The sequence below is a fragment of the Papaver somniferum genome, chromosome 2 (assembly GCF_003573695.1).
Source record: "Papaver somniferum cultivar HN1 chromosome 2, ASM357369v1, whole genome shotgun sequence".
Taxonomy (NCBI): domain Eukaryota; kingdom Viridiplantae; phylum Streptophyta; class Magnoliopsida; order Ranunculales; family Papaveraceae; genus Papaver; species Papaver somniferum.
The window spans coordinates 51,806,637-51,819,528 of NC_039359.1; the positions used below are offsets into that span (position 1 = coordinate 51,806,637).

General features: G+C 35.6%; 1 protein-coding gene across 2 annotated transcripts; it reads left to right on the forward strand.

Moving 5' to 3' along the window:
• The first annotated feature begins 10,679 nt into the window (after positions 1 to 10,679).
• LOC113347640 (codeine O-demethylase-like) lies at positions 10,680 to 11,716 on the forward strand. Of its 2 annotated transcripts, XM_026591318.1 has the most exons (3): positions 10,701 to 10,931; positions 11,020 to 11,325; positions 11,400 to 11,418. In XM_026591318.1, the coding sequence occupies exons 1-2, from the start codon at positions 10,701 to 10,703 to the stop codon at positions 11,290 to 11,292; spliced, it is 504 nt and encodes a 167-aa protein (XP_026447103.1). In that variant the 3' UTR covers positions 11,293 to 11,325; positions 11,400 to 11,418. The 2 variants fall into 2 exon arrangements, with proteins under 2 accessions (XP_026447104.1, XP_026447103.1); XM_026591319.1 differs by having other exon boundaries at positions 10,680 to 10,931; positions 11,020 to 11,716.
• Positions 11,717 to 12,892: the final 1,176 nt, after the last annotated feature.

The following is a 12,892-nucleotide window of genomic DNA, read 5'->3' on the forward strand; positions in this document are numbered from 1 at the left end:
TCATCAAGGAGTTTAAAGATACAAGATAACCCATATAATATTCTACAACCGCACTCCCCACAAAGATTTGGCAATTAAGCACAAGTTCAATTAAGAACTCTTCCCTATAATATATCATTCCCGAAAGAACAACAAGAGCGACCTTAATTTCGAAAGAAATGAAGGATTTCTTTGGACATAACAAATCACATATAAGTATGAATTTAAATTCAAAATACTCAATTAAATTAACCACAATAGAACCCATGATTTAATCTTAAATGCTCAACATAAGTGAACTTATGGAGACTCAAAAAAAAACACCCAATTAGATTAATCACAAGAGAACCCACGATTAATCTAATCGGAATACACAACCAAACTAATCACAAAAGTAATCAATTAAATTGGTCATTCTCGGCATAAGAAAACTTACAGAGAAACAACTAAATAACCAAACAAGATGATTAATTTAGTTGAATATGCTCTACATAAAGTACCTCACGGAGCAACAACTAAGCCAAAACAATAGCTCATTCGATAGAGCTCAACATAAGACACCTTATGGAACAACAAAGTATATACACAAGAATTGTGGATCGTAGATCGACCTAATACCGTGGAATAAGCAAGGACTCATTCTATTTTCCATCACCATTTGTACAATGACATACAATAGACATAATCCTTGTAAAGAAAAGATTTTAACCTATCTTTCATCAATAATTGACATAATAGGCTTAACTTTTGTATTTTTCAAAAGTCCATTTATTCTTTTATCAATACATAAATATCGACTTACGAAAGACTTTACTTTTGGCAAGATATGGGATAGTCACAGTTCACGGGCAAAAATACACATATCCCATAATAGATTGCAATATATAAAACCATAAAGATTAATACAAATATCATCTTCCAAACAATTTTAGAATTTAAAGAAATAAATCTAAAAGCATGAAGATGAAAACGATGGACATAGCTATGTGTACACTCACAATAATGGCTATTCCAAACTCTAGTTATTCTTCTAAATAAAACAATAAAAGAGAAGATCTACTAGGAAAACTAGAAGAAAATCATAGTTCGTTGAGAACCTCATATCTTTCAATGAATCCATCAAAGAAGGTGTCACTGATTTCCTTTACTCTCTTTACCGTAGATACACCATGTTCGTGAGTTAGAACACCAACTTTACGATCAACAACCCGAGAAAGCTGTCCAGCCTTGACAGCCCATGATGAGCTTCTTTTGATTCTGTATCAGAATATTCTGATTAGCAAGGATTCTGGCCGGACCATCCAAGAGTTGGTTTACTTGCAGTTGAAGATTTGCAAACTCGACCTTTTAATCGTTCTGAAAATGAATTAAATCCTTGACAGAATCATCAATCCATGAGTTGTGATCCTTTCTTTCAAACATCTTCTTTAGAACCATCTCTTGAATTGACTCACGTCCTTGAGCGTCTTCCTCCATATCAAGATGCACAATCTCTTGAGATTTTGCATAGTTCTCCATATAATTTTTTGTTAGGAATGGAAAAAAACACAATATAGAATGATATATGTGTGTATGTAAATAGGAGAAGGAAACTCTTGTTTTTGGAAACCCTAAGAACTATCAAGAGGAGAACGCGAACGTTGTGGAATGTCAGCACAGAACATCAAACTGAAATAATATACAACATACTTCAGCATTTATCAATAAATTTCCTTGCACCTCTCAAGTTAGAAACAAGGAAAAGAATACCTGGAGTCAGGTGGTAGAGTGGAAATTAATCCCACCATGATTATTGAGAAATGAGTTGTACATATCATCTGACAGCTTGATATTTGTGTTCTTCGCCTTTGTTCAGTTGACATTCATCCCAGAAGAGTAATACACAACTTGTTTAACACATCCTTCAGAAGGCTTTCTCTGAGGACTAAATCTAGGACCTCTAGCAACTGGTTCAAGAGGATCAGGATAGAGAGGGATCCATTTTCTAGACTTAGATTTACCAGAAACAGTCTTATAAACACATGGAATTCTTTTATCAGCAGCACAAGAATTTATACCACTAGAATGCATTTGAGCCATGTGATGACTTCTAGGAAGGAGATCATTTTTATAAGGTATCTAGTTTTCTGTGGTCATGTGATTCGCTGTAGTAGTCGACCGACTATTTATTCCATTGACAGTGGAAAGAAGCAAATTATGAAGTTTAGAAATTTGTTTACTCCTGGAAAAACAATGGATAACATAGTGATTTTTTTTCCCCATAGAATGTACAGGTTCGTGGATAAGAGGCAATAATTGGCACCTTTTGAATCATAGCCATATGAGAAGATTGTAAGTTATGTAAACTTTTCTTGACACAATCTTCTTCTGGAGAACTTTTCTTCATGTAATTTAATTAGTTTGTACAGAAGAATTTCCCCTTAAAACAGAGTTTTCCTTTTCCAAGGATCTGCACTGTTCATGGGATAGAGTAAGAGATGCACCTAGTTTCTCTTTTTCGACACGAAGTATGTTAAGATCTGATGAATGCGTCTCGATCAAACGTTTTTATCTAATTGAGTCTTCCGTAACAATATTCTCAAGAACACTAATCTTTTCACGCTGTAGAGTAGTTTCTTGGAGAAGTTTCTTAATATTGTTAGAGAAGGACTCAATGATGTTATAGAGATCACGTTCTCGATCAAGAGACTTTTCAAATTCATCAATACGTTGGTCATGATCTTGAAAATCAATAGCCTCAGTAGAATTTTGTGAAATTCTGGTGAGCTCCATTTCAGCTTTTGCCATAGTGCCCAATGTCTCATCGGATAGAGAGATGTCTACACATGGGATAACATTCCTACCTCGGGATTCGGAAGAATCTTCTAAGAAGTAATCCTTTGAGGCATTCCAAAGATATTTGGCATAGTTAAAATCTTTATAAGACATCTTAGTTTGCGTAGATGCTAGAGATATTGTCCTCAGAATCAGATTGCCACAAACACAAACTTGTAAGGTCTTAAACGTGTTTTCCTGTTCTGATACCAATTGAAAAAGCGGGGGTACAACAACTACACCCAATATTTCGCTTAGAATTTGTATGGACAAACTCCAATATACTTTCTAGAGAATTAATTAGACAGTCAGACTCAATCTAGATAAAAAGTATATCAAAGGAGTTAATATCTCAATCTCTATATTTGATATATACTCAAGCAAATAGAAATCTGCGAGTCTTTATCAAATACTAGTAAGATAACTTGGATGGTACCAAACACCAATATCCAAGTGTCAATCAATTTAAATCAACAACCAAAAGGTCGGATATTCTAATTGATTGAACAATGCACAACCTGTGATATTTCAATTATACAAAAAAAATAATGCGGAAAAGAAATAACACAGACACCAGAGTTTCGTTAATGAGGAAACCGCAAATGCATAAAAACCCCGGGACCTAGTACAGATTGAACACATACTGTATTAAGCCGCTACAGACACTAGCCTACTTCAAACTAACTTCGGTCTGGATTGTAGTTGAACCCCAATCAATATCAAACTGATTCAAGGTACAGTTATGCTCCTATGTCTCTGATCCCAGCAGGATGCTACGCACTTGATTCCCTTAGATGATCTCACCCAAAACTAAGAGTTGCTACGACACAAAGTCGAAGACTTTAATAAACAAATATGTATCACACAGAAAAGTCTACAGTAATAGATAAATCCGTCTCCCAAAGAAATACCTACGAGTTTTTTTCCGTCTTTTGATAAATCAAGGTGAACAGGAACCAATTGCTAACCTGGACTTATATTCCCGAAGAACAACCTGGTATTATCAATCACCTCACAATAATCTTAATCGACGCGGCGAAAGAAGATACATTCGAATCACAAACGATGAGACGAAGATGTTTGTGACTACTTTTGATCTTTCCTATCAGATATATCAGTCTCAAGCCAATCTTTGCGATTGTACTCGTACGATAGAAACAACCAGATTAAATCACACAACTACGAGAAAGTAGTTTCGGTCTGGCTTCACAATCCCAATGAATTCTTTAAGTCGTTAACCTGGTTTCGAAGAAGAAACCAAAGGTTAAAGGAGAATGGACTCTAGCTTACACAACTAGTATCACACATAAGATGTGGGGATTAGGTTTCCCAGTTGCTAGAGTTCTCCCTAATATAGTCTTTCAAATCATAGTTTGCAATCAATCTTAGCTTGGTAACAAAGCATTCAATATTCACCGTTAGATAAAAACATGATTAGATTCAAGATAATATCTTTCAACCGTTGGATCGAAAACTTAGCTTGTTACACACAATTGAAATGCACGATTTTAGGTTTGTGTAACCGTACCCAAACATGTACATTTGTTGGTTCAACAATAGTTAACCAAATGGTTATCCATATGAGCAATTTCATATCAACCATATTCTTCTTCACCATAACTAGTTCAAATGACCCAAATGAACTAGTTAGAGATTTGTTCAATTACAAGGAAATCTTATGTAACTACACAAGACACAATTGAAGCAAAAACGATTTGATTCACTCGAATCGGTTCATGAACTTTATAGCCACGGTTTGAAATGTATTCCTTAGTTTATAAAAACATGAGTTCAAGAACAATTGTGTTTAGATATACCCAACTCAAGTTCGCGGACTGGGTTCGCGGATTTAAGTTCCCGGAAGGAGTTCACAAACTCCAGCAGATTTTCTCGAGTCAAGAACTTCCGCCAGTTCGCGGACTGAGTTCACGGCTCTTGTTCCGGTTCTCTTGATCAACAAAGTTCGCAAACTTCGTTTCAAGGAATAAGGACTTATACATATATGTGTTTCCACAACAATACTTATATCCACCAATGGTTATATAATCTAAAAATCTCATTTCAAATATTGAAACATTCTTAGAGGACGTTATATAGTAGTTATTCACAAACCATTTCTCATCAAAGCAATTTTCAAAGTGATTGAAACATAACATGACTTTCGTCACTAGGTAAAGATGAATTTGGCTAAAGTGAAAGCTTACCAACATATATTTCGAGAAATAGATAGGCGAGATAAACTCGGCTCGAAATACCAAATACGTATAATCAAAGTCTATACAGCAAAACGACTTTTGTCTCAAGATAAGAGATAAATAGACTTTTGAGTGATATATAAGTTCAAGTCTCCACATACCTTTTATTCGATGAAGTTCCACCAGTTCCTTGAGTAGTTCTTCGTCTTCTATGATGATTGCCATGGAGTTCTTGAGCTCAACTACACTTTGTATCATATTCCGAGACTTTAGCTATAATAGACTAGAAATCAAGACTTATAGTTTTGATCACTAATATTGATAAACATGCTTGAGATAGCAACGGATGCGAGTTCGACTGAGCAATGCTCTAACATGAACAACTAAAGCAAAACAACCGATTAATATAAAATTATAAAAATTTAAGGATGATTGGATATGATCAAAAGCCTAATCGAAATATCAACAAAAATTATATGATTTCTTGGTTGACCAGTTTTTGATTCATTAACACTTCGTTTCAACAACATTAGTACAAAAATTAAAAGTCCAAAAATCCGATGGAAAAAAATAATTAGCAATTTGATTCCAGTGATGGTATTATGTATAGGTGGGGCGGCGGTGGTGCTGACATCATTCGTTACATAGGGTGGTAGTGGTTGATTATTTATATAGGACTATTTTTTTTTCTTAAACCGACGATTTATAACTTACAAGCATCTAATCCGGTGCATAAGCACCCGCTGTTTCGAGAGTTTCTACATCGCAGGTGGTAAAAATTGGATCGCTAGATGTACATAACTTATCATTTTTCTTTATCAGAATCTTCAGACCTTCTCTTGATGCCGTTCTAGATACTGCCATATATAAATGTTCATGAGTAATAAGTGACCTAGGCTCTTGTTGATTGTCATAGCAAATCAAACGTTTATAGGATATTTCCTTCTTCTTAATACGAAAGGTAAGTTTGCGGCAGTAGGAGATAATATGAACCTTGGAATGTACACATGAAATTTGACGTGGTTGCCTGGTATGATCTGTGCTTCAATAACCCTTTTATCAATTTGTTTTACAATTAATCGGGTTATGTTGCAAAGACCCATGTTCTCCACTACAAAACAGAAGGCCTCTTGGGACGGCCAAAAAACGTCCCAAGAGGACAAAAAGCCGTCCCAAGAGGTATTAGGGACGGTTTATGTACCGTCCCCTGTTCCACCGTCACTAATACTATTTGGCCATTTTTTTTTTGGAACGGACATATTTTAGCCTTGATTTAAATATTTTATGACTATTAGGGACGGTCAGGCCATCACTCTCCCAAATATCCTTCTTTAGGGACGGTTTTTTCAACACAGTCGTCCCTAGAAGCTACTTATTTTGTAGTGCTCGTTCATTTCTGTAGTAGCATAACCGGAACTCCAATTTTAAATTTCAAGTGATGGTCTGTAATTCCTGGAAATTCCAAGGAATTAAAAAATTTGGTTAGAGTATGGAGCATCTTGATATTGAATGAATCCTGTCATCCGGTAATGTTGCATGAATTCAATAAATGATGCGTTTCTCCGGGGACCGTCGAAACAATGTAGTGGTTAATTTCATCCAGTCTATCGTTTTTGGTGCCAATACACATATTTCACTTAACTATTATGTCTCACCATATGTATGTCGAGAAATCTTGGATACATGATGGACACAATTTGTTTCGCGCAATTCTCAAGTTGGGTTTTTCATATCGGTAAGTGCAATTGCTGAAAGATGTCCATTTTCAAGTTTGAGTACCTATTTACCGAATTCTTCTTTTTCTTTCGTTGCAGACGAAACTCCAAAAATTAGTCACATGTTCTCACCAAGGCTGACGATTCTGAAATCTCTTATTTGTCTATTTATCGGTGCGTCAATAGTCATTTTCCTGGTTGCTTTGGGAGTCATCAGCAACATCTGCCTGAAATCTCCACCAAAGACTATATTTTTTCTTCCAAATAACTTGATCGGATTGCTGATCAAATCCTTCAATATCCTATCCACCTGATTCGAAGGCATGTTTATGCACCACTGTTGCTTCATCCCATATTATTAGGTCCACTCTACCCTACACATTAACTTTGCCAAATATGTTCTGTTTCGTATGCCAGGTATTTTGAATGTTGAATGTGCTGTACTCCCTCCGTACAATGGGAGTGATGTTATTCCTGGTTCAGCTACTGGTAAAACAATTTTCGATATCGATCTTAATCCATCTGCCAACAAATTGAATAAAAATGTTTTTCCCATCCCACTGCTTCCAAAGACAACGTTCCACCTTTTTTGTCTTACACCGCCTCTTTCTGTAAAAATCTTCAGTAAGTTAGCGTTTTGTTGTAGTCTGAATAAACACACTAACAACTTGTGTTTTGTTGTAATCTAAGCAAACACACTAAAAATATGAGTGAAAGAAGCAGTGACTAATAATGTTGTAAACATGATATCTTTGTAATAGACTACAAATAACCTTAAACTGAACCCATAACCCTCTTACCAAAGCTAAACCAGATATAAAGTCAAAGCATGAATTCCACTTGAAACTTGCCAGACGCATCTTTTCAGGGATCACAAACTGGTTACTGAGTTCCGACCAATTCCTCTTTTGCTTCATAATCTAACTACTTGGCAAAGAATTTCATAGCTCTTGTCAAATCGAATTTGCGAAGGTAAATTGGACGATATAACGCATACATTAATTTACTCATACAGAAATCCTTAGCAAACACATTTCATTCTTGTCGTGATGTAGTCCACACACAATAAGAACTTAATTTCTTTTTTTTTTGATGCAAAAAATGAATTTTATTTATTAGGAATTGAAGTTAGGAGGGATATCTCTCCTGTCTTCTTCTAACTGAATACAAATGATTTCAGCGGGTGTTCCCTGCCAAGAATCTGAAATCCTAAATCTGAATACAATAAGAACTTAATTTGAGAAAAGTGGATGGCATGTGCTGGGGTGTTGTTCCCAATGCATCGTGTATTGTGGTTGATCCTTGTGCAGAGATGTGCATGAATGAGGAGAGGTTAATTGATCAAGAAAAGGTCTTTGGCGAGTGGGTATCTTATAAAAGAAAGAAAGGCGCTGGAAAAAAGAAGAAAGAAAACCACTTGCAGGTTCCTACTCATGAAAATGGTCATCTGGTTTTGGAAGGTACTAGCATCCCAACTGCTGATCTCGCCATTCCCTGGTTTTGAATCTCAAAACAGGTTTCATGAGTTCGAAGAAGAAGAAGAAGAAGAGATATCCACCTGCCAATTAGTTTTGGAAGATTCAATGATAAGCATCGCAAAGGCGTCATCGTCCAAACCAAGTAAAGGAATTGGTAAGAAATTGAGTTCGAAATCCAAATATACATGTATGCTCCCAAATGATAATCTCTCAAGTTTTAAAATGAAAAAGCCTCCTAAATCTAAAGTCCCTAACAAAGTTTCGGCAGATAAATTTTTGGATTTTGGTTTTTCTTGGGGCTTAGAATTTCCACTTCGAAAGACTAATCGTGAAGAAATGTTTAAAGATCTCGCAAAAAATCACGATGATTTAATTATAGAAAATGTTGATGTTGCTAATTGACAATAGGTAGTGGTCTTCTTCGTGGTTTGCAAGTGGCTTTTGACTTTTAGGTTTCACAATTTGTATATTCTTTTGTTGATACTCTTTGTATTCTTAGAAATCTCTTTGCTTTAGCTTTTCTTTTGTCTTGTCGCTTCTTTTGTGAGCTTTTCGCTCTTGGTAAGTTATAATCGCCCGTACACGGCTTGTGTGCATTTTAATACATCCTCTTTGACCGATCAAAAAAAAGAACTTAATTTGAGAACAAATAATTGATACGTAAAACTTATAAATGAAATGGAAACAATTATTGTACACAGATTACATGGTTAACAATTCCATTGATGGATCCTAAAAATCTGGGTTGAATAGAGATTCACCCATAAAGAGTAGGAAAGAGCCTTGTCGGCGTGAATCCTGGAGGAATAATAAAAAATGGTATTTGAAAAGCTTCTCATTGCTTTTGAAGACAAAAAAGTTTAAATCTATGGTTCTTGTTATTATCTTAAGGTCCTGCTTCGTAGTGCAACTTAAGATAAACCCGGTCTGCCATTAATTTGCCAAGCTTTCTACAAATAGCCATAATTTGCATTAGCCAAACATCAACCTAAGTATAAGATATTACACCGATTAACTTTTAAAATAATATGATTTACCTCCGGAGTCCCGACATAGTTTAATTTTCCAAAATCAGTACGACCTGCTTGTCCTCAATCGACTACATAGACACTTATTTCAGAAAATGGTGGACGTATAATGGAAAATCTAAAGAAACTAAAAGCAAATTGTGAAGAAAGGCAAAAGTCAATTATAAACATTGTTGACCCAACACATAAAATACCTCTCAGACGGGATAATTGCTTTCCATGACCAAACCATAGTAAAATCATATATTAACATGTCACATGTTTTGGCTAATAGGTTGATCAAAATTTGTCTTGCCTCCATCTTAACCAAAAAATGATTTGGTTTATAGGTTGACCAAGCCTGTTATCTCTCCATCTGTACCAAAACATGTTTTGTCGAATTGTCTAAACCACCAATAAGTCCATGGAAGCCATTTCGTAAAAAATAATTGAACCAAATTGACATTATTGACTTAGAAAATCTGATCGATTCTTTTTCTGTTTTAATAAAACTGAACCATTTTCTCAAAAAAAGACTTACAAAATCTGATCGCTGATGACACTTACAACTGTACTGTACTTGATCTGATTTTGTTTGGATTTCATCAATCATATGGACACCTAGAACTGGTGCACATGGTGCATATCAGGCGCCACCGGTCGTTGCACTGATGAAAACAAAGTAAAGAAGTAAGCTTCACTAAAAAAAAAAAGCAAATTAAGGCGCAAATTATGTACTCCAGACCAACTCAAGCGAACTCGAAATACAAATAAGTCGAAAATATATATTTTTCAAGAAATCCAACCCAAAACACCATAAAACTGTTATTGGTGAATTATAACCGATTAAATACATTATGATTAGATTTGATACGGCTTTCTGTCTGTACAACTTTGCTATAAAGCCTCCAAACAGAACTATCATGATTGAAGAACCATTCTCGATCAAACACCCTGGGTCGTGTCTTTTTTTGCACCTCCTTCAAGTATCCCACTAATATTGGGGTTCGAAATGACTGAAATCGTATACTCCTGAATATCTGTTAATCACTCAACAACAAACAGACGAAACCAAAAAAATGGATCGGAGTTTTACCAAAATGGCTGACTAATGTGTCTTCTTGCACTTCCTTCAAGTATCCCACTAATATTTGGGTTTCTCTGTTAATCGCTCAACAAAAAACAGACGAAACCCAAAAATTCGATCGGAGTTTTACCAAAATGGCTGGCTAAAGAATTTATTGTCACAGTAGTTCATAACCGATTAATAGGATTTTGAAATCCAAGTTGCGACGTTTCAAAGAATAGGTATTAAAATCTCTTACCAAAAGAAACTTTCATGGAACATGGATGTATTTAGTTTCGGATCAACTGTTCCAAAAACGTTGTGTCCTTTGGCGTTTGCAAAGGGTGGTTGTTGAACAGGAAAAACATGATTCTATTAAACCAAAATTGTATAATCCGTGAATTGTTAAGTCGATGGAGAAGGCTTTACAAATGGAGACTAACGTCATGGCAGAATCTTTTGAAGGCGGGGTACAGGCAATGAGGATGAACTATTATCCACCTTGTCCTCAACCCGAGCACGTCATCGGCTTATCACCACATTCAGATTCTGGTGGTTTGACGATCCTCCTTCAACTCAACGAAGTGGATGGATTACTGATTAAAAAAGAAAAATCATGGGTTCCAATTAAACCTCTACCTAATGCCTTTGTAGTGAACATTGGAGATACTTTGGAGGTACAAAGATCTAATGAAATCCAATTATCCAAGCCTTGGACATCTACCGAGTTTTGGCTATTAATTATTTCTTGTTACCTTTTAACAGATAATGAGTAATGGGATTTACCGCAGCGTGGAACACAGAGCAACAATAAATTTAACAAAGGAGAGGCTATCAGTTGCAACATTTCATAACCTTAAACTCGATAGGGAAATAGGTCCCATACTTCGCATGATCACACCAGCAACACCTGCCATGTTCAGAACAATTGGGCATCTGGATTATTTGAAGAAATATGTTTCCCATAAACTTGACGGGAAATCATTACTTGATTCCATGAGGATAGGAGAAGGTGATAAAGACAACAACGCTATTTGAATGCTGTCATGCGCAGATGTACATTTGAATGAAGTAAGTTACTTGGCTGAAGTAAATTAAAGGGTCTTATCCGAGCTTTCTGTACTAAGAAATTAATTTATGAATAGGTGCTGTTCCCACGGGTATGAGTGTAACCCTGTCTACAAATAATTGGTGTTTTATTGAGCATGCATAAGTTTTGTTGCCGTTCTGCATGAAGAATTTTCTTATGAATATGTGGATCACTGGAATGAATTGGAATAGAGGGATATTGGATTTGGCTACAAGGGCCTTTTCAATCGATGTGATTGTTGGTTGAAATGCGAATCTTGTGATCACTAATTTATGGCATAAACATGTAATGTTCTTATTATAGTCAAGTTATATCTCAATCTCTTTCTTATTATTGTCAAGTTATATCTCAATCTCAACAGTTGAGGATGTACCGGGAACAAATTTGCTTATATAATAAAAGTGAAATTAGAAAAAGTGTGTAGCTGCTGTTGTTTGTTCCCAGTTCCGGTTGTGTTTTCACCCAAAATCCCTCCATACAAGTGAGGTTTTGGTTATAAAATCCTATTCCCTCCATTTCTAAATAATAGGTTGGTTTCTATATTTAGATGTTTCAAAAAAATAGGTGGGTTTCCTAATTATGAAAGTCAAATGTTACTTTAATTTTCTGGGACCATTTTTCTCTTAACATCTTTTGATGATAGGTGTCAGGTGGACCATTTCAATTTACTTCTTTTGCTGGCAAGTGTTGTGGGGACCATTTGACTTCACTTCTTTTATTGACAAGTATCATGAGGACCATTTTCAATGATTAATTCTCTTAATTTTTTTTAATTTTTTTTAAAAACAAAACCAGACTATTAATTAGGAATGGAGGGAGTACATCAGTAACAACATTACACCAAGGTGAATCTTCCCATGAATCATTCGGATTACCTTGGACTCATACGAGTCACTAACCAATTAACCAATTCATGAAATTAGTTTTTGGGTCGGATAAAAGTGATCCCACTAATACGACAAGGTCTTCAAAGTGACCAACTTTATAATGCAGAAAACGGTCACTCCTAGGAATACCATCTACCATTTTTGACCAGAACCCACATAAGAAATTAGTCAATTGGAACTATGTTGAGCTGCGGCAATCAAAATCTCCGGAAACTATACAAGAGCCAAATGGGACCCAAAACCGCATTAAATGGTGTAGCCAGAGTGTAAGAATAAAACAAACACAACACTATACTCCCATTAATCCAAAATCTCTTCTCCTCGACCATAACGCCACACCCATTTTCCTTTCAACGAGAGTATTATCCATTAAAATATCTTCTTCAACTCAAACAATTGAACACATAGTTGTCTTCAAAATAAAAAGGAAAAAAAATAGAACCCACAAAGTCCAACACAATGCTTAATCATCTAAACAGCCTCATTTCATTAGACCAAGTCCTTCATTTATAAGCAGGATCATGCTATGTTGTAAAAGGAACACTAACTGTAGGGTCAGCGCCTAATAAACATTAGTGCCAAGGCGAGGTGACATCACCATTTTTTTTTCTTTTTTTGACGTCTATGGCGCCCAAGGAGCACTTAAACTAGGATTGTCAAT

Coding starts and splice junctions, on each gene's coding strand:
- LOC113347640 (XM_026591319.1), top strand. CDS start 10,686: ATGGAGACTAACGTCATGGCAGAATCTTTTGAAGGCGGGGTACAGGCA. Junction 10,932..11,019: donor ACATTGGAGATACTTTGGAG/GTACAAAGATCT, acceptor ACCTTTTAACAG/ATAATGAGTAATGGGATTTA.